At 42.3% G+C, this 24,914-nt stretch overlaps 2 protein-coding genes across 3 annotated transcripts; one reads left to right on the forward strand and one right to left on the reverse strand.

Moving 5' to 3' along the window:
* Positions 1-4,615: 4,615 nt before the first annotated feature.
* Positions 4,616-17,657, forward strand: LOC117462337 (elongation factor 2b). Its single transcript, XM_034104523.2, has 14 exons — positions 4,616-4,788; positions 6,731-6,945; positions 7,331-7,512; positions 7,824-8,035; positions 8,148-8,326; positions 10,061-10,166; positions 11,198-11,450; positions 11,566-11,761; positions 11,888-12,011; positions 12,111-12,353; positions 12,991-13,344; positions 13,490-13,672; positions 16,379-16,511; positions 17,040-17,657. Exons 1-14 carry the CDS (start codon positions 4,786-4,788, stop codon positions 17,231-17,233), a joined length of 2,577 nt encoding a protein of 858 aa, XP_033960414.1. The 5' UTR covers positions 4,616-4,785; the 3' UTR covers positions 17,234-17,657.
* Positions 17,658-18,576: 919 nt separating this feature from the next.
* On the reverse strand, positions 18,577-24,592 carry LOC117462518 (BTB/POZ domain-containing protein 2). Of its 2 annotated transcripts, none has more exons than XM_034104777.1 (9): positions 24,054-24,592; positions 23,840-23,959; positions 23,517-23,673; positions 22,852-22,957; positions 22,566-22,763; positions 22,279-22,471; positions 20,424-20,511; positions 20,193-20,339; positions 18,577-19,627 (listed from the first exon to the last, which is right to left on the reverse strand). In XM_034104777.1, the coding sequence occupies exons 1-9, from the start codon at positions 24,563-24,565 to the stop codon at positions 19,466-19,468; spliced, it is 1,683 nt and encodes a 560-aa protein (XP_033960668.1). In that variant the 5' UTR covers positions 24,566-24,592; the 3' UTR covers positions 18,577-19,465. The 2 variants fall into 2 exon arrangements, with proteins under 2 accessions (XP_033960668.1, XP_071062410.1); XM_071206309.1 differs by having other exon boundaries at positions 20,193-20,354; positions 24,054-24,584.
* Between the last annotated feature and the right edge of the window lie 322 nt (positions 24,593-24,914).

Consider the following 24,914-nt stretch of genomic DNA (forward strand, 5'->3'; position numbering starts at 1 on the left):
GTTTGTAGGGTTCCATTGTCATTAATTTAGTTTGCCAATGAACCAATGAACCTTGTTGTAAAGGGACAAAATCAATAACATTTTGGGAAACTATCCTCCCACACTTCTAACTGAGTCTGCCAAACTTTTACTGAATTCAATTTCAATTTCCTCCATAATGGTCGAAGTGGTCCTTCTAGACAATCTTCACAGTTTTTTTTAATGTATTTGTAAAAGAACACTGTGCCGTTCCATCTATTACCAATGTTGATGAACGATGTTGCAGAATGACCTCACCGTGCCTCACAGTTTCTTATCTTTATTGCCATAATTAGGGACATCTATTTTGTACTATTTTGAAGAATACTCACTATAAAGGGCAGACCTTACGTAATATGTTCACCAAGCAGTAACACAAGATGAACATGCACGCACAAATAAATAACCATTTTCACACTGGGGAAGAAGTGTTGAATGGCGGAGCTGTTATACCTCCTTCAGCACAGAATAACTATAATCAATGGTTTGTCGTCTTGTTTTGAGAATGACTTTCATCAACACAGTCCTTCCATCCCTCTTACCACTGTGTTGTGTTGTAACACTTCTACAGGAAAATCTTGTTGCTCAAACCATCAAATAAATAAATAAGAAAATTCATTTTATTTTCTCCCTCCTAATTTATGTTAAAATAAATCATCTGAAGGAAACAGTCATTATATATTTTCTTTTGATTTTCTTTGGATTCTTGTCCACCACTATTTCATTTAAACTTTTCACATCATTTTTAGGAAGCCAAAATAGGACGTACCACACAAAAACAAACAGGTCAGATTCAAGCCTGGTTTTATACTGCGAAAACCCCAGTCATTCTCTGCATAAACTGTAAAGATGAAAAAAACATATTTATTTCTTATATTTTCTGATGTTGATGTTTTAGTGTATTCTGTGGATAAATCTAACTATCTGAAGCTGCTCTGAAGGGATTTCAACACTTTGTGGTGACAGCTCAGGGTTTTTGGTGAACAAAAATACAATTTGAGAATCTCTAAACTGTTAAAAGAAATCATATATATGTTTTTAATATATAAGGAAAAGGTTCAAAGTCAGCAAAGTGAATTTGCTTGGAGCCTGTGCATTATGGTTTCATGAGGGTACAAGCCAGAAGGATCAGAAACAGAAATAATGCATACACTGCGTCCCCATTACAAACCCTTTGTGATCTTCCTCAGTGTTTCTAGCCCTTACCTTATGTGCATTTGTTGCATTATATCCACTTATCTATGGCAGATAGTCAGTATATTGTAATAAGCATAATTGCATGGCAGCGGAGCTCTGCTATCTTTATTGTTGTTCTATCTTAGATTATAGAGTTTCAAAGTACATGCAGATATTATCTAAGAAGCACATCTCTGGATATCAGTAATAGGTTACAGCATAGGTACAGATAATTGCTGTGTTATTGCAGATTGCTGATGATATCTGTGACGAAGGTGACTTCAGATGGACTGACGGCTTCGGGCCGGGTAATGTGGCGCTTTGTTGGCGTGATTGCACAGTATATGTTGTCTGTGGCTGATGATTGTGTGCACCTGGTGTCCTGTGTTGTCTCCTCCCCCCTCACCTGTGTCTTGTTGTGCTGATTGGAGTGTGTGTATTTAGGCTCTGTTTCCCTGTCTGTTGAGGGGGCTGGGTGTGTGTGTGTGAAATCCTTGTGGCTGCAGGATGTGGACAAAGAGAACAGCAGGATTGAAGCTGTGAACTTTGTGCCCATGTTTTTAATAAATGCCCACGTCGGGTTATATTTTTGGACGTTCTGCCTCTGCCTCCTTGCTTGGTCTGGGCCGCTCAACGGTCAGCTTCACATTTGGTGTCAGAAGTGGGTTTGACCAAGTGGGGAGGTGAAAATTGCGAGAAGGAAGAAGAGGGACCAAGGAGAGGAACCGCGGCTGGGGGTGGCTGTGCCTGGAACGGACCAGGGGGCCACAGCTGTTGTGGCAGCGAGAGACAAGCAGGAGGAGACGGGAGACAAGCAGGAGGAGCAGCGTTTGCAGGCGGAGGAGGCGGCGTTGAAACCGGGTGGCTGACTGGTTGTCCCAAAGCCGGGACTGTACGGACGCTGTGCTTCCTGGGGAGAAGGGGAAGGAAATGTGAAGAAGGTGGCTTCGTCACTATGGACTGACGGCTTCGGGCCGGGTAATGTGGCGCTTTGTTGGCGTGATTGCACAGTATATGTTGTCTGTGGCTGATGATTGTGTGCACCTGGTGTCCTGTGTTGTCTCCTCCCCCCTCACCTGTGTCTTGTTGTGCTGATTGGAGTGTGTGTATTTAGGCTCTGTTTCCCTGTCTGTTGAGGGGGCTGGGTGTGTGTGTGAGATCCTTGTGGCGGCAGGATGTGTGCAGGGAGAACAGCAGGATTGAAGCTGTGAACTTTGTGCCCATGTTTTTAATAAATGCCCACGTCGGGTTATATTTTTGGACGTTCTGCCTCTGCCTCCTTGCTTGGTCTGGGCCGCTCAACGGTCAGCTTCACAATATCATACTGTATCATTATGAATGTGGTGTATTCGGATGCACGTGACTGACTGATGGTCAAGTTACATTCACTCATAACTTAAATGTATTTAATATTTAGGGAAAGGATAGATTTTTTTTTTTGTGACCAACTTTTTTTTTTTTTTTTTTTTTTGCCCTCACAAAAGGGACTTATCCAGATACAAATGATATAGACAATACAGAAAGAAAAAAATATATATATATATATATGGAATCCCATGCCACCCCGTCCCCCCCTCTTCCCACCCATCTTGCCATTTCACAGAAAATCCTACCTGATGTTTTTTAGCAATCGTCTGAGTTCATCTATATATATATATATATATATATTATAGCATAACAATTTATCCACATAAAATACATTCATTCCTTTTTTTCTTTCTTTTTTTTTTCACATAACATTTCATCTGTTTAAGCTGAATTCCGATTAACTCCTAATAAACCACAATTGCACCAAGGTGTGCGTATATGTACAATCATCATTTACATGAATGATATTACCCGATCAGCAGCTCTTTGAATAGCCTCTAATGTTTCCCCGTTAGCCTTATTAGCAGAAGCGATTGACAGCTCTGAAATTAGTAGGTCATGGAAGGATGATATCCATTGAGAAAAGGAAAGGATAGATTTATGACATTTCTGTATGTGACTCACCAAAAAACAGTCACGCTCTCCTCTCCCTTTTTTTTTTTTTAAAAGGAAGGGTGACACACCCATTACAAGGTACATCACATACTTGTGAAGTACTTTTGGTGTTTTCTTTTTCTACAGGTTTTATAAAGATTTGTCTATGGTTGTAAAAAAAACTTGCTTGTTGTGCATTTATCCTCCGAGCATTTTCTGTCCACTGGGGGTTAACAGGAAGCATTCCATTACCCTCTGCAAACAGACATGTGCCTGTTCTTATACATAGAACATATTTTTTCCCAGTTGAAGTCCCATTTTAGACTCTCTCAACCAGCCTGAGATGTGTTGTCCTGTTCTGCCCTCAGCTGGTAGAAACTACAACATCCTGAATCAGTACAAACACTGCTGTGTCCACGAGGAACCACATTTTCCAAAGGGAAATAAAAACTGCTTACCCTTTTTATTAAAGCCAATGACAAACCCAATAGCAATAGTGTTACTACAACTAGTCCCCCATTTACTCCTGTCACATGAACCAAGGTGATGGTTGAACTAGGATTATATTCACCATCTGACCTGCAGCAATATTAAGCATGAAAAAGTAGGAAATACAACCAAATAACAATAAATCTATCAGCATTTTAGCAATTAGGAATTTGCCTGGATAAATCATTGTACGTGAACATCCCCTCCAACTATAACAATATGCTCTTAATGCACTGTTTAGATTTTTTTTTATTCAAACTCACATTTCTGAAGATCAAGTAATTGGTTAAAACTGATAACTGAGACTTACCCAATCAAATAATGAACATAAACACACCATTACAATAGGCACGTTTGTGATTTTGGGCAATATGTATTGTATGTGCAATGCATGTATAGCCTACATACATTCGATGCCTCAATGATAACAAATTACTTCAAAATATATATAACAAAAAACACGTTTTTACCATAAAAAATGTATACATTAACATTTAGAAAGTAAATACGCTAGTAGTCTAACATCTAAAATGATGTTTCTTGACAGTACTGGTGACTAAAAACTGCCTTTTGACTAATGAAAGGAAACTTCTTGGTTTTATAGGGCCCCATGATTAAAATACTTGGACACAAAATAACAAAAACATAAAATGCATTCTTTCTCACACAGAAATGGATAAACATAACCCTATCCAGTATCCTCAGTGCAGCAGCCAATAATACCCAGCTGCAGCAAGCCCGTGGAAAAGGAACCTGCAGGAAGTTGAACATCAAAATATGATCAGAAGAGAGCGCGCCCAAAACACAGGTAGTTAACGTCTTGTCGTTTTAGATATGTATATACTATTTAGGTTAGGGTTAGTGTCGCGTACAAGTGGTCGTATTTTGTAGGGGCCGTATTTTGTACCGTCTGGCTGCGGCTGCAGCTGGACCCTTCTCGCAGCAGCTGACAAGCATCCATGGAAAGGTGTCCCGGCTGTTGTTGAGCCGCAGCGCCCCCTGCTGTTGCAGCATCTGCACCACAACTCGACATCCGCAGAAGTAGCAGCGTCTCTTCTGTCACCACCGGGACTGCCTGTCCTCCGAGACAGGAATACATCTGTAAACTCAAAGACCAACTGTCTGCACTCTGCAGGCAAAATGGTGAGTTGATACTGGGCTTACATGCGCCGATGATTTTGTATCTATTTTTCGCATGTGAAAAGCGTTGCGTACATTCTTTATAAAAAGTTAAAGCCTTATAGTTTCGGTGCAACGAGCTGCAATAGAGGCTGTCAGGTGTCTGTGGTATTGATGTCGAAGCTTTAGCGGTGATATGTGGTCAGGTGAAGGCTCTGTTATCACCTACGCAGCTGACAGCAGCGCGGTCTGTGGCCTGGACGCACGGCCCGCTGTGACGATCTAGCAAATTCTTTAAATATCAAGCTGCTGCAGTAGCATGACAACACAAATATCATGTGTTTACAAACTGTGAGAAACAAGACACATGAGGACACATGTCGTATACGAATGTGTTGAATAAAGTTGTTCTTAGATGCGATTACAAGCTATTGCCTAATAACTCTCCAACTGACGACAAAACCAATTATAAAGTACGTCACAAATAGAGCTGCAGAGAATGTATTCTATTGGAGGATGGGGGATTTGTTATAGCGTATTCAATTACTAAATGTTATAACAGCCTTTGAATGTCCGGGCATCCCAGAGCTTATATTTTATGTGGCTAAATGCCTTTAACATTTAAAGACATTAAGTAAAATTGCCCTTATGCTTTAAATTATTCATACTGAGGGCTACATAGGCCTATAGTGGCAATGTTTATCGTTCCCTGACACACTGTGTTATCAACATATCTTAAAAAAGTCTTTATCATCTTAAAACATTGCCGTAAACTTAACTTTTACATAGGCCTTCATCCATTTTATTACGGAATTGTATGCCTGACTTTTTGTGATCTCAGATAATGCATCAGCAACATTTATTGTTTTAAGGTAGGGTAGTTAATTCACTTAAGAAACACTTTTTGTTATATTCCATGGAATTCTCTTAACATCCCGATAGCAATGAATACATTAAATGCTTTGACAATAAATATATACAAATATTTCATCTGTGGAAGCCGTGGCGCTGTAAAAAGCATGACCAATTATCTGAGCCGCCCGGCTCAGATAATTGGATGGCCTACCTGCCTGTCAGCCTTCCATCTCGTGCACAAACTTATCTCGTGCCCTCATTGGTCATGTGCACGTTCTTGTGTGTTGGAGGAGGGGCTCTGTAAGGAAATCTGAAGGAAGGGACAGATTTTTTTCAGTTGTGTACTTTCAAATTTGAGCGCACTCTAGCTGGTTTCTCCATTCTTACCTACCCTATCTTTAATTGGTCAGTTAAAGACAACATTCCGCATGTACTTTTCACCTTAGCATGAATAATTTGAGGGAAACTTAAGATTTGAAGTAAAGACATCATGTTTTATCGTGATTGTGAAATAGTTGACTCAGTCGTTGCTGATAATTAAATATCCCCTATTATACTGTGTTTCATCAATATATTATAGGTCTCAGATATATACAAAACATGTCTCTGAAGTGTTTGGCTCAAAATACCAAACAGATCATCCATTGTAGCATCCCATAAACCCCTCTGTTTCAGCCCTGTTTCAGAAGTGCTGATTCTGTGTCTGTTACTAGTTTAGATTAAAAATAAGGAGCCACTCCCCACGCCCCTCTGACAGGTTTTTATATAAATGGATCAGAACAAAAAGTGAGCGAATCTTTTTTCCTGAAACTTTCAGAATCTCTTTACACAGAGGGGACACATGTTGATGTAGAAAAGACATGAAAAAGTGGATTTTGCATAATAGGTGCCCTTTAAGAACCAGAAGGTTAAGTCTTTAGGCAGGGCCTGGCCCACACCTTTTCTCCTGTTCAGGGTTTTGGATTTAGTTTCAAACATGTCTTTCTTTTTATAACTCTACTTGGAACAGCTGCAGAGATCTAGTAGTGCACATACATACATATTAAATGACAAATAAAATGAACCTCTGCTAAATGGATGAATGTAATCCTTCACTCTCAACCTCCACCAGGTGAACTTCACCACAGATCAGATTCGTTCCATCATGGACAAGAAGTCCAACATCAGGAACATGTCTGTGATTGCCCATGTGGATCATGGGAAGTCCACTCTGACCGACTCCTTGGTGTCCAAGGCTGGGATCATTTCTTCATCCCGAGCCGGAGAGACCCGCTTCACAGACACACGCAAAGACGAGCAGGAGCGCTGCATCACCATCAAATCAACGTATGTGATTTAGAGAAGTTAGGAAACACCTTTGTATTCTTGTGTTACCTTTCACTGGTGGTGAGAACTGTGTGAATGTCTTTACTACAGTAAGTGAACTCCCAAGTCTAAATCTTATAAAATCCCGGTTTCGGTTTGATTGCAGTAAATGCACCTGCACTGGCATTGATTCATATATTAAATCATATTTACTGAAATCCTTCCAGTAAAGCCAGTTTGAAGTACTTGGAGTAACTGGAACGTCTCCACTCAGCATATCTGCCTGTGCAGTATTGTGATGACATTCAGTTTGAACTTAGTTTAATTGACTTCTAGGGTTAGGGTTAGGCTCAGTAATAGCAAAAGGTGAACATGTTCCCAACCTTTTCCTCCATCTGTTTTTCAGGGCCATCTCTATGTACTACGAGCTTGCCGATAGCGACCTGGCGTTTATCAAGCAGAACGTGGACGGGAACGGCTTCCTCATCAACCTGATCGACTCTCCTGGTCACGTAGACTTCTCCTCTGAGGTCACGGCTGCCCTCAGGGTCACCGATGGAGCCCTGGTAGTGGTGGACTGTGTCTCAGGTAATGATGACTCACACCCTCGCCTTCACATCCTACACACAAACACACATAGGACTTGTTGCAAATGTAATGTGTCACATTTATTGATTCCGAATCCTACCATGATTTTGTTGCAATAGAATCCCACGTGCAGAAAGATTATAAAGTTGTCCTTACATGTCTTTCCGAATGGCGTTATCTGTCAAGACGCTGATAACATCAATCTTTTGTACTATAACTGCAGTACAACTTAATCACATAATAACTGTCACAGGCCTAAACACACCCTCCCATGTTTTCAACCAGTCTGACCTGTTAATTTCCTCTGACAGGTGTGTGTGTTCAGACAGAAACTGTACTGCGGCAGGCCATCGCTGAGCGCATCAAACCGGTTCTGATGATGAACAAGATGGACCGGGCCCTACTTGAGCTGCAGCTGGAGCCAGATGCGCTCTTCCAGACCTTTCAGCGCATCGTGGAGAACGTCAACGTCATTATCTCCACCTATGGAGAGGATGAGAGCGGGCCCATGGGGAACATCATGGTGATGCTCCAACACCACTCAGACACAAATATATGCTACAATAGCTGGGAGAGGTTGCATTTCAATTCCTAAAGCTGTAATTTCCCAGAATAATGGACTTTTTCCCCCTCAGATTGACCCCATTGTTGGCACAGTCGGGTTTGGCTCTGGCCTCCATGGCTGGGCTTTCACCTTGAAGCAGTTTGCTGAGATGTATGTGGCTAAGTTCACAGCAAAAGGATCCGCAGAGCTGGGACCAGCAGAGAGGTGTAAGAAAGTGGAAGACATGATGAAGAAACTGTGGGGAGACAGGTACATATGATGATAAACATATCCAGACAGAAATATGTTCCACATAGTAATCTGACACCATTTTGAAAAACAGAGGTGTTGCACCACACCCGACAGTGCTGTCACTGTATACACCCCCACACCCTGAAGTACACATCTACATCAAGATATTTAAAGGTCCCCTATTATACTGTTTTTCATCAATATATTATAGTTCTAAGATATATACAAAACATGTCTCTGAAGTGTTTGGCTCGAAATGCCAAACAGATCATGCATTGTAGCATCCCATAAACCCCTCTGTTTCAGCCCTTTTTCAAAAGTGCTGATTCTCTGTCTTTTGCTTTAGATGAAAATAAGGAGCCACTCACCAACTCCTCTGCAAGATATTTCGTTAAAAAGAACACAATGGTGCTCTAGGAGGAGATTCAGGCCCGTCCACACGGAGTAAAACGGGTGTTATCCGCTATAGTTCTTTATCGTATGGACGGTTCGTCCACACGAGGCCGTAACGGAACCGCGGAAACGGAGCCCTCAAACGATAACGCATCCCAAAGTGGGAAGGTCTGGTAACGTAACGCTTGCGGCACCGTGTGTACGTCCTAAACGATCATAGCCCCGCCTCTCCCCACCTCTCCTGCTCACCCCTGCGTCACCCGCATCATTGCTGATGCGTTTCGCCAACAACAACAATGGCGGATCACAGGGTTGCGTTCATGCTCCAGACGCTACTGAACATGCTACAGATGTTAGTGCAAAATCTACAGCTCCTCTACCACAACCATCAGCAACAAGTGGACATGTAGTTCTCCACTAAATCCACCGTGGAGAATAACCAGAAGGGCAACCGTGGCAACCATGCTCGGGGGTCTTATTTTCTGCTTTTGGTGTATTTTCTGGCGGAAGTACAGCGCCACTTACAGGCCCGGCATATGTACTACAGCGTCTCCAGCGGGTCGAGCGGTCTCGTGTGGACGGACACGTTTCTTGTGCCGATTCAGTGTTGACGTAAGACTTTTTTTATATCGATCTCGGTTCGTTTTCGTCTCCGTGTGGACATGGCCTCAGGTGATAAGGTGGGACGGGTGTTACCTTGGTTGGTTATTGGCTAATGGTTACACAAGCCAAAAAATCATTATGACATCATAAAGTGGCCAAAATCTGATCAGCTCATTTTCAGACAGGTTTTTATATAAATGGATAAGGAAAAAAAGAGAGGGAATCTTTCTTACTGAAACTTTCAGCGTCTCTTTACGCAGAGGGGACACATGTTGATGTAGAAAAGACATGAAAAAGTGGATTTTGCATAATAGGTGACCTTTAAAACCACCAAAAGTCAGCAGTCAAACCTACATTTTCCACTGGTGGTCAACACCAAGAAATCCTCACGATGACTGGCATTTTTTACACGGCTTTGTTAAATATTCAAATCTGATAAGTAAATTATGGCAGCCGTCGTTGCTATGGATGCGGCTTTATCTCCAAACACAGCAAGCGGACTCTTAGCGGAATCAATAATCCAAATTTAAATCCAAATATTAATTTTGGGATTGATTTCATCAGTAGCCGTGTAATAAGCAGGATAATGTGCATTAAATAACCTTCAGGATGATTCTGCTTCACCTTGTTGTGGTTCATTTCACAATAATAACCTACCTGCTTCACTCCCCCCTACATATACACAATAAAAACAGGATTATGAGCTAGATGTCAATCATGTGATTGTCATGATGTTGTGCGATAATTTGTGCACAGATATTTTGACCCAAATGCCGGCAAGTTCAGTAAGTCTTCAACCGGTCCTGATGGCCAGAAACTTCCTCGCACCTTCTGCCAGCTCATTTTGGACCCCATCTTTAAGGTGAATGGAGAGAAAATAAGTGATACAAACCAAAAATAATTATGTTAATGTTTACCAAGTCAGGCCTTAATTGTTCTTAAGACCTTCATATATCTCTGTATTGTTCAAAATGAATTTCAAGCTTCTACGTGTAGGAATTAAACATTTAGATCCTTGGCACCTTGTAGTGGTTCCATCAAAAATATGTTGTGGTAGACGGCAATTGCATACAATCTGGAGAACACTATATGATTAGGCTGAACGCAGCGCATATTAAAGACAGTGGTACCATTAAGCTCCGACATTATCTGTCGGTACTGGAGACATTTAAAAAATATATGTCATATGTATTATTGCTACACAAACATTATATTGCAGTTTTAGTTTCGCCAACTCCGTTTCTAATCCGCAATAAGACAAAAAAATGCGTCTGATGTATTTTCGATCTTTCCAATCCAGACGAGAGATCTCTCTCCCCCGTCTGTGTGTGAGGGGGCGGGGCAGTTTATGCTGCTACATGCATGCAACACACACACAAACACGGCAGAGATGGCGGAGAGAACTAAGCGCTCCAAGGTGTGGTTCAACTTTACCCGTCTCGATGTGGACAATGCTCGTTGCCAAAAGTGCAATAAGAATTTAGCATGTAAGGGCGGTAACACGAGCAATTTGTCTAAACAACAACACATTATGTCCCGTAATGTTCCACCACAACCTCAATCTTCCTCCAGAAGAACCATTAGGCCTTTTGCAGCATACCTGTATGCCCCACCTGTGTTGCCCTATACCACTGTATTTTTGCAGTAAATAATTTTTATTTGTTTTTTACAGTTCTGTAAGTTCACTTTATTTGCAATTTGTTTAGTTAATTTACCTTTTTTCTCTCAAAAGAACCAACAAGAGTACCGTTAAAGGACCGGATCGATAAGCGGTATCGATAAAAGTAGTAGTACCGTTAAAACCATCCCTACTTAAGGGTGATGACTTAGAGGCGATACATTGAAGGGGCTAACTTTTGGCTCCAGTTTAATGCCTTCTTTTTGCCCTCGTAGGTCTTTGATGCCATCATGAATTTCAAGAAGGACGAGACAGCCAAACTAATTGAGAAGCTGGACGTCAAACTGGACTCTGATGACAAGGAGAAAGAGGGGAAGCCCCTGCTAAAGGCTGTGATGCGTCGCTGGCTGCCGGCCGGAGAAGCCCTGCTGCAGATGATCACCATCCACCTGCCCTCGCCCGTCACTGCACAGAGGTACCGCTGTGAGCTGCTCTACGAGGGGCCCGGGGACGACGAAGCTGCCATGGGTCTGTGGAATAATGTGTTTTCAGATGATTAGGTTTTGTAAAATTATAACCTCATTTGTAATCTTTATTTTGGCTATACTTTATTTATGGCTTAATATTTCTGCTGTCCTCTCAGGTATTAAAAACTGCGACTCTAAGGCTCCTCTGATGATGTACATTTCCAAGATGGTACCAACCACTGACAAGGGCCGTTTCTACGCCTTCGGCCGTGTGTTCTCTGGCACTGTGTCCACTGGGCTGAAAGTGCGTATCATGGGGCCAAACTTCAGTCCTGGCAAGAAGGAAGACCTTTTCATCAAACCCATCCAGAGGTGAGCATGTTGATGTGCAAACCAATACATAGAGACATGGGATGAATACAAATAATTTCATGTTTATTTTCTGTTTTCATAAATGTATCTGAAACCTTTTTAAACCTTGTCTTTCTTTCCCTCCAGGACCATTCTGATGATGGGCCGTTATGTGGAGCCCATTGAAGATGTGCCATGTGGCAACATCGTGGGTCTGGTTGGAGTAGACCAGTACCTGATTAAAACAGGGACTATTACCACCTATGAACAAGTACTGTATTTATTTCCCCCCCCTTAATGTACTGTTATTGCTTGCTGTCTGCCTTATTCTTCCTATAACAACAACACCTTTTTATGGTTGTGTCTGCAGGCCCACAACATGAGGGTGATGAAGTTCAGTGTGAGTCCTGTGGTCAGAGTAGCTGTAGAGGCCAAGAACCCCGCTGACCTGCCCAAGCTGGTGGAGGGACTGAAGCGTCTGGCCAAGTCTGACCCCATGGTGCAGTGCATCATCGAGGAGTCCGGGGAGCACATCATCGCCGGGGCGGGGGAGCTGCACCTGGAGATCTGCCTGAAGGACCTGGAGGAAGATCATGCTGGCATACCTCTGAAGGTGAGATACGAAGAGTCGTTTTTCTAATAGAGACGCTACAGATGAATAGAGGAAAAAGGTTCAACTAATAGATATAACCATGAAAGTTCCCAAGTTGATTGCTTATATTAAAAAAAAAAAAAGTTTTTGTATTACAAGCTTTCTGGAAATGTATTTTTAAATATACATATAAGACAGTGTCTTATATGTACTAATTAGCTTATTGTTTTAGGACCGATACCTAAATATTGGATAGTGCCATGTTCGAAATTACATGTTCATTTTCTTGACATACATTTTTAAGTAGGGAATATTAGTGTCTCTCTGTATTACCCCAAAAATCACTAAATATTGTAAACAGCTATAATAAAATCTATTTTTGCCATCTTTTTAGGAAGAAATCAGGTTATGAATTACATATGAATAAACCCCTGTGTAGAGTTCAGTGTATGTAACAGCTACTGAAGCTGTACAAAGCTTTGTGAATGTGTATACAGTAGTAAGCTATATTGGAAGACAGTTAACAAAAGTAAAAGCAATGCTCGGGACATATGACCCAAATTAAGAATAACAACAGTAATCATTATTGCAGAAATACTCCTTATGTGTTGCACTACCACTCAAACTCTCAATTGCTGCCTTTTCTTTCATCTTCCAGAAATCAGACCCAGTGGTGTCTTACAGAGAGACGGTGTCAGAAGAGTCAGAGCAGATGTGTTTGTCCAAGTCCCCCAACAAGCACAATCGCCTCTTCATGAAGGCCCGTCCTTTCCCCGACGGCCTGGCTGACGACATCGAGAAGGGAGAGGTCACCCACCGGCAGGAGCTCAAGGCCCGTGCACGTTACCTCACAGACAAGTACGAATGGGAGGTGAGCGAGGCCAGGAAGATCTGGTGCTTCGGTCCAGATGGCAGCGGGGCCAACCTGCTGGTAGATGTGACGAAGGGCGTTCAGTACCTCAACGAGATCAAGGACAGCGTCGTGGCTGGTTTCCAGTGGGCATCTAAAGAGGTAGGCAGCTGTTTACTTTGAATACTTAAAATAATTCAACAGTTATGTGTAATCAGATAGTACACTGTTCTGATGCAATGGTGATAATGTTCTGTACTTTTATAATCCTGAGAATAAGTTAGCAGTCTCTGTCTTCATCATGCAGGGTGCTCTATGTGAGGAGAATATGCGCGCCGTTCGCTTTGACATTCACGACGTGACGCTGCACGCAGACGCCATCCACCGCGGTGGAGGACAGATCATTCCCACAGCTCGTAGGGTGCTGTACGCCTGCCAGCTCACTGCTCAGCCAAGACTCATGGAGCCTGTATACCAAGTGGAGATACAGGTCAGTACAGCGTCGTAAATCAATCAGAAGCACTTTGAATGACCTTGTGTTGAAAGGTGCTATATAAATAAACTTTCCTTGCCTGACAGGAAAATCTGAAAAAACGTTTTTTTATTCACTGGTCCACTTTTTGATTTTGGTTAACTTGCTTCCATGACATGTATTCTTTCAAACTAGAAAAAAAAAGTCATCCAAAGGTAAATGACCAAAAATCAGTTTTGTAAATCTATACAATGATTTTAACATTCAATTTTCTGTGACAAATAACAATTGATATCTGTAGTGACTTTTTATGGGATGGGAGAACTTTGTTCAGACGCGTGTTCCAGACGATAAAACAATGTCCATACGAGTCGTATATCTTTCAATCTATCGATCCATTTATTTGTGTTCAATATGCATGCCAGTCACGCTGAATACAAACAGGTTTGACACAGCTCCTCTCGACGTCAAAAACGGTTTGCTTCTGTCCCACACACCTGAATCAGATCACCTGGTGGTTACATACACTGAACAAAAATATAAATGCAACACTTTTGTTTTTGCTCCCATTTTTCATGAGATGAACTCAAAGATCTAAAAAAAATTCTATATACACAAAATAACCATTTCTCTCAAATAGTGTTCACAAATCTGAAAAAATCTGTCATAGTGAGCACTTCTCCTTTGCCGTGATAATCCATCCCACCTCACAGGTGTGGCATATCAAGATGCTGATTAGACAGCATGATTATTGCACAGGTGTGCCTTAGGCTGGCCACAATAAAAGGCCACTCTGAAATGTTCAGTTTTGCTTTATTGGGGGGGGTCTGGGGGGGTCCGAAAACCAGTCAGTATCTGGTGTGACCACCATTTGCCTCACGCAGTGCAACACATCTCCTTCGCATTGAGTTGATCAGGTTGTTGATTGTGGCCTGTGGAATGTGGGTCCACTCCTCTTCAATGGCTGTGCGAAGTTGCTGGATATTGGCAGGAACTCGAACACGCTGTCGTATACGCCGATCCAGAGCATCCCAAACATGCTCAATGGGTGACATGTCCGGTGAGTATGCTGGCCATGCAAGAACTGGGATGTTTTCAGCCTCCAGGAATTGTGTACAGATCCTTGCAACATGGGGCCGTGCATTATCATGCTGCAACATGAGGTGATGGTCGTGGAGGAATGGCACAACAATGGGCCTCAGGATCTCGTCACGGTATCTCTGTGCATTCACAATGCCATCAATAAAATGCACCTGTGTTCGTCGTCCATAACATACCCCTGCCCATACCATAACCCCACCACCACCATGGGCCACTCGATTCACAACATTGACATCAGAAAACCGCACACCCACACGACGCATTATCTTTTCAATTTACACACGGCATCTATTGCACGTCTGTCCGTCCTGGGAGAGGGATCCCTCCTCTGTTGCTCTCCCTGAGGTTTCTCCCATTTTTCCCTTTAAACTGTGGGTTTTCTCCGGAAGTTTTTCCTTGTACGATGTGAGGGTCTAAGGACAGAGGGTGTCGTATTGTCATACTGATATTCTGTACACACTGTGAAGACCACTGAGACAAATGTAACATTTGTGATATTGGGCTATATAAATAAACATTGATTGATTGATTGACGCCACACACGCTGTCTGCCATCTGCGCTGAAAAGTGAAAACCGGGATTCATCCGTGAAGAGAACACCTCTCCAACGTGCCAGACGCCATCGAATGTGAGCATTTTCCCACTCAAGTCGGTTATGACGACGAACCGGAGTCAGGTCGAGACCCCGATGAGGACGACGAGCATGCAGATGAGCTTCCCTGAGACGGTTTCTGACAGTTTGTGCAGAAATTCTTTGGTTATGCAAACCGATTGTTGCAGCAGCTGTCCGAGTGGCTGGTCTCAGACGATCTTGGAGGTGAACATGCTGGATGTGGAGGTCCTGGGCTGGTGTGGTTACACGTGGTCTGCGGTTATGAGGCTGGTTGGATGTACTGCCAAATTCTCTGAAACGCCTTTGGAGACGGCTTATGGTAGAGAAATGAACATTCAATTCACGGGCAACAGCTCTGGTGGACATTCCTGCTGTCAGCATTGCCAATTACACGCTTCCTCAAAACTTGCGACATCTGTGGCATTGTGCTGTGTGATAAAACTGCACATTGGCCTTCTATTGTGGCCAGCCTAAGGCACACCTGTACAATAATCATGCTGTCTAATCAGCATCTTGATATGCCACACCTGTGAGGTGGGATGGATTATCTCGGCAAAGGAGAAGTGCTCACTATCACAGATTTTTTCAGATTTGTGAACAATATTTGAGATAAATGGTTATTTTGTGTATATAGAAAATGTTTTAGATCTTTGAGTTCATCTCATGAAAAATGGGAGCAAAAACAAAAGTGTTGCATTTATATTTTTGTTCAGTGTATATACACACAGTGAATGCTTCATCCTGTGTTCAATGTTGGAACTGCATGATACATTCAACTTGTGGCTTTATGGCTCCAACAATATCTATGCATAACATTTGATATGCAAACAGGAAGACATGACTGAAAAGGCACCTCACAAAGTCTACAACTCCAAGGAAATTTCACATGAGTGTATTTTTGATGACGACTTTACTATTTTGGAATTGCTATATGATCAGGATTCTTCTTGAAAACGATCGGATGCCAGTTTAAATTATATGTCTGACTGCTGATCTTTTTGTCCGTGCAGTGCCCGGAGCAGGTGGTCGGGGGTATCTACGGCGTGTTGAACAGGAAACGAGGTCACGTGTTTGAGGAATCCCAAGTCATAGGCACTCCCATGTTTATTGTGAAAGCCTTCCTGCCTGTCAACGAGTCCTTTGGTGAGTGTGTAATTTAGAACAATTCACTTTATTTAATAATTTGGTTTTAGCATGTCATTTCCTTATTCTTGGCAGAGAAGAATTTTTCACAATATAAAGGTTTGGTGTGTAACATTCCCCTGCTTAAATGACAAAAGACAACTAGACCTGATGTCATGTATGTTGTTGAATTGTGCAGTTACATTATACCGAACATTTCCAAAATGTTTCCAATCTATCGGTCGATTTCAATGGCTGTCTGATAAGGTGATGTAACCCTTTGTCTGAGTGTCAGTGTTGTTGTTGTCTTCATAAGGCTGTCTTCAAATGCAGTTTTAGGTTTTAAGCCCTGTTTATAAAAGAAGAAAATTAACAAGGAAGAAATCCTTACTAGGAAAGGGTGAAGGCAATGACAATTCTCCAGTCTACCTTAAAATGTCCCCTTACTTGTTGTTTTTATTGAGAGGCCTGTAGTAGCAGAAATTAACAAGCTGTCCATTTAATTACAATTACATAATTAAAGTATGCATCTGTATTCATTTCCTCCAGGATTCACAGCTGACCTGCGCAGCAACACTGGAGGCCAGGCCTTCCCTCAGTGTGTGTTTGACCACTGGCAGATTCTCCCAGGAGACCCCAGCGACCCGGCCACCAGACCCTTCCAGGTTGTTGCTGAAATTAGGAAACGCAAAGGTCTGAAAGAGAACATACCTTCCGTCGACAACTACCTGGACAAACTGTAAAACTACGCCAAGATAATACAATACCAAATCAATCTCTTAACCCTACCCCATGGGCACTTTAAAATCTTTGCACAGGCTTAAAAGATAAATTGCACAATTGTATTGACTTTGAGTTTAGATCGGAAGCTTTAAGCTTTTGTTGTAGGCAAGTGGAAGCAGTGATGCTTTTTCATTTCACAGCTACAGTACACCAAGTGCCTAGGGCGTGGGTTTTGTGGAACAATTGGATCAAAGCAGTTGTATTACTTGTTCTTTTATTTCGCCACATGGGTCCTCTTCCCCCCCCTGTATAGTGCACCGTGATACTGCTGCAATAATGCATATTTAAAAGGATCATGGCCAGATAAAACCATAATGTTACAGAAGTCTAACTTCCTGGATTGGACCTCTGTGTAGATGTGATTAATAAAAACATCCAACTCATGATGGAAATGTGACACCTGTTATTTCTCCAAGGGGCTTTAGTTAATAATTTGCCATTTTGTGAAATACACTTTTTCAATTTGAGGCAGGCATTTAGTTAACCGAATCCATACTAAATGTGTATCTAGTATACAACCAGAAGCCAGTTAATTAGCTTAGCACAAAGACTGAACATAGAGAAACCATTTCTTCTTATTTCATCTATTGGTGAAACAGCAGTGCATCAATGTCAACATCCATCGCCCGGCTTATCTCGAGACCCTATGTACACAATACAATTAGTTTGTGTACAAATGCTAAAGTGTCAAAACCACAACTAGCTGCTATACGGGTTATGGCTGAGAGCCGTAGTTAAGAAATCAAATAGTCCTGAACAATATGTACCGTTTGGGTGTCGATATATCATCGGTCTTTTATTATCATTCAATCTTCCACTAAACTTCAATCTTTATTTAATAATATTTTATTGAAGGTTGATTATTATAATATTACTTATTGCTATATTTTTCCTTCTATGCCCTCTGTACTGTGAACTCTAGACACTAGATTTGTCTCCCTAGAATGAGCTGTTAAAAAGATGTTAGTACTGCATGTTAGCTTAAAAGTTTTGGATACTTTTCACTGAGAGCGACTGCCATAAGGATACAAAAATCATGTTTTATTACCCCCCGCCCCCCCAAAAAAGCAAGGGGACAACCAACCCTACAATAGGGATGATTTACCCTTTGGCCAGTTACTCAGCTTAGTTTTTATGCTAAGCTAAAGTAACTGGCTAATGGGTTAAGCATAGCCTCATATTTGGAAGACAAATATTTCTCCAAGAAAGCCAACAAGCATGTTCCCTAAAATGTTGAGTTGTTGCTATTGTTCAAGTGTTACTTAGATGGGGTATTTTCTAAAAATACAAGCACCACAACATATTTTCTTCACTCTTTAATCAATATTTTTTTCAAGTTACATATATAATGTTAATAAATGCCACTTTAATATACAACCCTTTTACTTCCGCACCAAAAAGGAAAGCTCTCCGCCCACACTTTTTAAAACAAAGCTAAAAAGAAACATGTCTGAAGAGTTAGTGTGCATTTACAGAACAACCACATAAACATATGCAAGGCCGAGAAGTGCAAGGTATCTTGGGTATAGGCAACTACCAAGCAAGGACACAAGATATCACAGATTGTACTGTATGTAGAAACCCAAAAATTGCTTACCATATCATGTTGTTAAGATTAATAAGAAGTTTGGTTCAAAGAGTTCGTAAGCCTATGATGCCTATGGAAATTACAGCTGAATTGAGTGAAATGCTGGTCTGTACTAAAGGGTGATGAAGATCTTGTCTTGGCATATCTGATGAACTGTACATTAATACAGTTTCGACTCCCCGCACTAATGCTCGGGAGTACAGGAAGGGGAATTCAGTGTCAAACCTTATGCCGTCAATCCACAGCAGTGACATCGATACTGTGAATAATCTGAGAGGCTCCTCCCTCCCTCTCTCTCTCTCTCTCTCCCTTGTGGAGTTGGTTACAGTCATGTCTGTTTCAGAGGCTGGCATCACTACAACACAAAGGGATAAAAGGAAGCCGCGGAGAAAGAGAGAGGCAGCGTCTCAAATGACAAGCTACGCCCCATGTAGTGACCTACATTGCTTCACGGATATTTGTCTTCCCATGTGGCCAACAGCAGTGCACTATATGGGGGGAACAGTATGATGTCTGAGTCCCAGGAACGGCTGCTGAGGTGTGGCCCCGCGCTGGTGTCAGGTTGTCACATTTGATGGAGGATCGCTGCTTGTGTCAGAGGTGACTATGTGTAGAAGATGACCTCGGGAATCTGTCCGTCCTCTACTGAAGTGCCGTTGTTGTTGCCCGCCGCGTAACAGAAGGTGAAACACGTCTTTGTGCCAGTGGAGGACGACTCGTGCGTTACCTTTCTCATCCCCTTTGTCCCGTAGTGAGAGTCTGGGCCCTGAAAAACACACAGAGAGGTTGAATACACTGATGGTGCCAACGCTGCACAGTGATATATAACATATACAGACATTTCCACAAAGAGTGAGAAGGAACCACAGCTAACATGCTAAGTTGATTAATTCATTATTAGATCAACAAGGTCTGTACTGAATGTCTTATTTGCAATTGGTTTTCAAATTAAGCTTCAAAAGTCTGTTGTAATTTTTTGTGATATCGTCACTTTAAAAACGCACAAGGTTTGAAATAAGTGAATCATCTGATTAAATCAACTTTCTTTCATGAATATAACTTGTCAGTTTGTAACCTAAACTACTGCTTTATTATTCTTGTCAAGTTTCTTAACTTTTGTCAGATTTGTAGGTTTTCTTGTCTTCTTGGAGAGTAAACCGAGTACATTTTGTTTTCTACACTGCAAAAAAATCAATGGATGTGCAATGGCTCATTATTGTTTGACATGTTTTAGACTACACAATGAAGGAAAAGAATCCTTTGATCAAAAAGACACATTATCCTTGTATTGGGAGCACAGTGCTGTATGTGTATCTGCAATCATCACATACCTTGAGTGTGGCACAGGCAGTGTAGTTGACGTTGGGTAGGATCTCCACCGGTTCTTTGAACATGACTCTGAAGGTGTTGGCCGACCCGTCACAGCTGAAGCCTGTATCGTTCTGACCCAGCACCGTGTTGCTGTCTGTGTGTATGATCTGCAATAAGACACACTAACATTCAGAATATGTTATGCTCTACACAAACTGGACTCAAACTTTCTGAAAGGTTCGGGTTCACACCTGTATGTTAACTTGGTAGTCTGTGGGTCCGTGTATAGAGCCATAGAGACCAAACCCGACCACAAATATCCTTCTGTTTACCGAAAACCTGAGAAAAACAAACACAACATATGTATTAAGAGTCTGGAGGGTATGATAACTGTGTGGAGAAGAATTTGCAATATGTGGTGTTATGATTTCCGCCAGGCATATCGGTATCTAAGCAAATTGAGTAATATTAAAATCTTCTTTGTGTGTGAGGAGCGGAAGAAGCACCTAGCAAAGACTTTTACTCCACTGAGGGAATTCTTTCTACTGCTAATTCAGTGTGAAAAAAAGTTTTTAGAGAGTACTTGTCCATGGACAAGTGAGTTTGGCAATTTACTTGTCCGAATACATTCTTCTTCGCCATCGTATTTTACATTTTCCCACGTTTTTTATGACACCGCTAACGTAAGTGAGCGGTAAGATTTTACTGCATCACACAAAGGGTTGGGTATCGTTTGGATTTTAACGATTCCGGTTCTGCTTTTCGATTCCGGTTATTTGTTATTTTCCGTTCTCGATTCCGGTTCTTTGAGAGGGTAAAAATAAGTCCCATGACAAACTGGGAGAAAAATATATTTATGAAAACATTAAGTCAAATCTGTATTCCTATTTACAAATCACTTCATACTGTTGAATTTCTTACGGTTATTGAATACAATTATATAAAAATAATCTCTCCATTGTTTAGTTAGTTCTAAGTGGTGCAGTTTGAGAATGTACAATTGGCCCAGTCTCCTCTGATGTTACACTGCAACCTGCCTGTGAGACAGAGTCCAACCACACATGTCCAACACATAGGACATAACCTAATAATAATAATAATACATTATATTTATAGCCTACAGGCCTAGCGCTTTTCTACAACTCAAAGACGCTTGCACGCATTTATTTACTTTGTAAAAGTAAATAAATAGTATTTTCATTTCAATAATGTAGCTACTTTCTATACCCTGCTTCATAAACAATACTGACATCCCTGTGCTCCTCCGAGTCTGGGGGTCCGGGGATGTGAGGACAGCGCGAGGACAGACAGACAGGCTGCTTTACTTCATAAAGGAAATGGTGGTCACATAGAGTTAAACGCTTAATAAACTTCATTACTGTGTTAGAGAAGAAACATAAGAAAGTTGACAAAGATGAGAGCTGTTAACGTCAGCGGATCTGCTTTGTTAGGTAGAGAGAGAGAGAGAGAGAGAGAGAGAGAGAGAGCAGAGAGAGAGAAGAGAGAGAGAGAGAGATAGAGAGAGAAGAGAGAGAGAGAGGAGAGAGAGAGAGAGAGAGAGAGAGAGAGAGAGAGGAAGAGAGAGAGAGAGAGAGAGACAGAGAGGAGAAGAGATATAGAGAAATAGTATAGATATAGCATGGAGAGGTAGGATATATATATCCTATAACGAAGATATTATGAGAAGAGAGAGAGGCTGATCTGCACCGTGCAGCGAATCAGGCTGATGCGGGCGAGAGGCGAGATAGAATCTGCATATTCCCGCTGGCTCGGCCTCGCCTTACCTGTCCATCACACTCTTATGAAATCTAATGCCCGTCCAAGACAATTGGTACGGAATCGACAAGCAGAACCCGAAACTAACATTTTCTAAATAACAATGGTGGACGACGGAACAATTTGCGACAATGGAGATTCTGCTTTGTAAACTGAATGTAATCATCATTTGTCAATAAATCAGGGCGAAAAACGTCACTTGTCCGCCGGACAAGTCAATTGAAAGATCTACTTGTCCGATATTGTAAATAACATGTCCCGGACGGTGGGACGTGTACTTTTTCGCACACTGTAATTGTGCTTTGTGGTCACAAAACAGACCCCACTCACCGTATGCGGTCACTTGTCCCGCTGTAACCCCAGCGGCTTTCCACCTGTCCAAAACGTGTGATGCTACACTCCTTCCCGCGTAGGCAGCAGCGAGGCCGGTCGATGAATTCAACGCGGGGCTTTGGGTTAACTGTAAAGTGGAGGAAAAGACTCACCACCTCTCTGTCACTCAGAATACTGGACTGGGCTGGACCTGAAGGGACGATAGAAAGCACAGTGTGTGTTCAGGCAAAGAGAATAATCTACAAAAAATGTTTCACTGTTGGATTCCTTGTGATTCTGTTTACCTGCAGCAAATTCCTCAATAGTCATGAGAGGGAAGCGGATGAGTGTGAGAGCCTTGCCCAGCACTTTGCGTTTGTTCTCGGGTGTGGGCTGCATCTGCTGCCTGTGAGCCTCGGCATCTGCCCAGCGCACAGAAGCACCGAACAAACGCACCTCCCGCACCCCGAGAGTATCCCTCTCCAAGACGGCCACCAACGTATCTGAGGCAGGGAGAGATGAAGACGTGACGGTCAGTGAGGCTGATACTGTTAAATACAGAGACTAATGACAATCACAAGGCCACATTACCCAGATCTATGTCTGTGAAGCCTTCAGCGGCGAGAGCATCTCCAGTGTTCTTATCGATGTTCTCCAGACAGAGGCTGGCGAGCTGAGGCTCGTCAAACAAGCGTGCCTGAAACAAAGAATAAAGAATGGATCACTTTGTTTCACTACAAGGCTCAGTCAAAAGCTCAGAATTGAACATTTGCAGATCTGGATTAAGATCTAATAGTAGGAACTCATGATTTTTGAGTCCTAAAAATAGACAAATGTCAAAAACTGGCATCAAATAGAAAAATAACAGAATATTTTCCACTTATTCTTTGATTTACATTTTCTCTGTATTGTTATTTTGAGACTCATTTAGTGTTTTTAAAGCTGCATGGATTTCAACAACAAGTTATATTTAAGAACGTTGGTTTGTCTTTAAAAAAAACATTATAATGTTAAGATTTCTCAAAGTAGAGTATTGTTGTGGTATGGATACCATAACTCAGCACCAGTATCAAAGAAAATATCCTTTTGAATGTAAGGGTTTACATTTCAGCTCTGTTGCACATGATACTGACAGTTTCAGTACACAACATCTAGGGCAGCTAAACTAGGAGATGAAATAAGATCTGATCACTAAAAGACATAAGATATATCACTTTTACAAAAATAAAAATAATTGAAGCTCTCGGGAGGCAGACCTGTGTGAGCAGCATGAACGCATTGTCTGCTCTCAAGTTCTTCTTGAGGAACTCCACACAGTGAGCCTCCAGGGCGGGCACTGCATATTTCTTAGCTGTATATAGTGTGGTCATCACTGTCTCAGGCCCGATCTGGACTTCATCAGAGTAGAGAAACCTGCACAAGACATTCTGAGGTTATAATCATATAATGAATGCATTAGTGAGGTATTTCATGTTGCATTGTCTAAACATTATTATACCCGCTAACTAATTGCATAATGACACAATTATACACGCCCACTTTCAGGACAGTTTAAATGGCAGCCCTCTCACACTCTTACTTTAGCAGCGCCAGGAAGGCAGCTGGCTCCACATCAGGAAGCTCTATTTCCGTCGAAGTTGTCGCCATGCCTCCGTTGAACATGGCATCAAACACTGCGCTCCCCACAGCCAAAACAAACCTGACCATATCAACAAAACAGAGGTTACGTTTTTCGCTTTGCATCGTCATAGTTAGCTAGCTAACGTTTTGAATACTCATGCAGCTGATCTTACCTGTGCGCAGGTATCCTCTGAACCCCCATCCCTTTGCCCACTAAAAAATGAACGTCACTGAGCACTTCGTTGTTGAAGAGGAAAGCGAATCGCTCCTTGACGGTGCTCTTGGTCGCCTGCCAGTTGTACACCGGCTCTCGGTACACCAGCACAGACGCAGCAGCCGGGGTGGCAGCCGCTGCTGCCGACGCGGCTGCATTTGACGCCGCGGTTGCCATGTTGGTGGCCGGGGTGGACATGGCTCCTGCAGCACCTGCCGCAGCGGACTGCTGCAGGGAGTTCTGCGCAGTCGGTTGAGCTCCGCTCGACACTCCGTTGCTGTCCCCGCCGCCAGGCCCCATCTGCGGGTTGGGTCGCCTCGTCGCGCCCTGCACTCCCCCGGCCGCACCGACAGCTCCGCCGTTAGACGCCGGCATGGAGAACACGCTGTTGCTTGGCTGGCTGTTTCCCAAAGGGCCAGGACCGGAGAAAGTAAGGCAAGGAGGCCTGCCGCTGTTGTCTCCAGCAGCCATCTTGAACGGAGTGTAGGCGTAAACAACGCACTTCGTCGGTTTTTGTATTTCTAGTAGGCTCGTCAGTCTTTGTTTCTCTTAGCTGCCGCCTGGCGTTTGTTGTTGGTACTACACGGTGCTCGATGCTCTCCACCTGTACATGAGGTCCATCTGCCTCACACACACCAGTATTTCATCCTTAGCGAACACACCTGTTTATGTTTTCTCTTAACTAAAATCTAGTGCATTCATCAAACCAAAACATACATTGTAAAGAAATAAAATACCAGGCATGTGCATTGTCCCTTTTTGAAGCAACAATATATATATTTTTATTTTTTTATCAGGGTTGTTGCTGGCACTATGACTA

The sequence above is a fragment of the Pseudochaenichthys georgianus genome, chromosome 17 (assembly GCF_902827115.2).
Source record: "Pseudochaenichthys georgianus chromosome 17, fPseGeo1.2, whole genome shotgun sequence".
In the NCBI taxonomy this organism is placed as follows: Eukaryota; Metazoa; Chordata; class Actinopteri; order Perciformes; family Channichthyidae; genus Pseudochaenichthys; species Pseudochaenichthys georgianus.

Coding starts and splice junctions, on each gene's coding strand:
- LOC117462337 (XM_034104523.2), top strand. Junction 7,513..7,823: donor AGTGGTGGACTGTGTCTCAG/GTAATGATGACT, acceptor TTCCTCTGACAG/GTGTGTGTGTTCAGACAGAA. Junction 12,012..12,110: donor CTATTACCACCTATGAACAA/GTACTGTATTTA, acceptor TTGTGTCTGCAG/GCCCACAACATGAGGGTGAT.
- LOC117462518 (XM_071206309.1), bottom strand. CDS start 24,565: ATGGCTGCTGGAGACAACAGCGGCAGGCCTCCTTGCCTTACTTTCTCC. Junction 23,674..23,839: donor GCCTTCCTGGCGCTGCTAAA/GTAAGAGTGTGA, acceptor TGTCTTGTGCAG/GTTTCTCTACTCTGATGAAG. Junction 22,472..22,565: donor TATTGAGGAATTTGCTGCAG/GTAAACAGAATC, acceptor TCGTCCCTTCAG/GTCCAGCCCAGTCCAGTATT.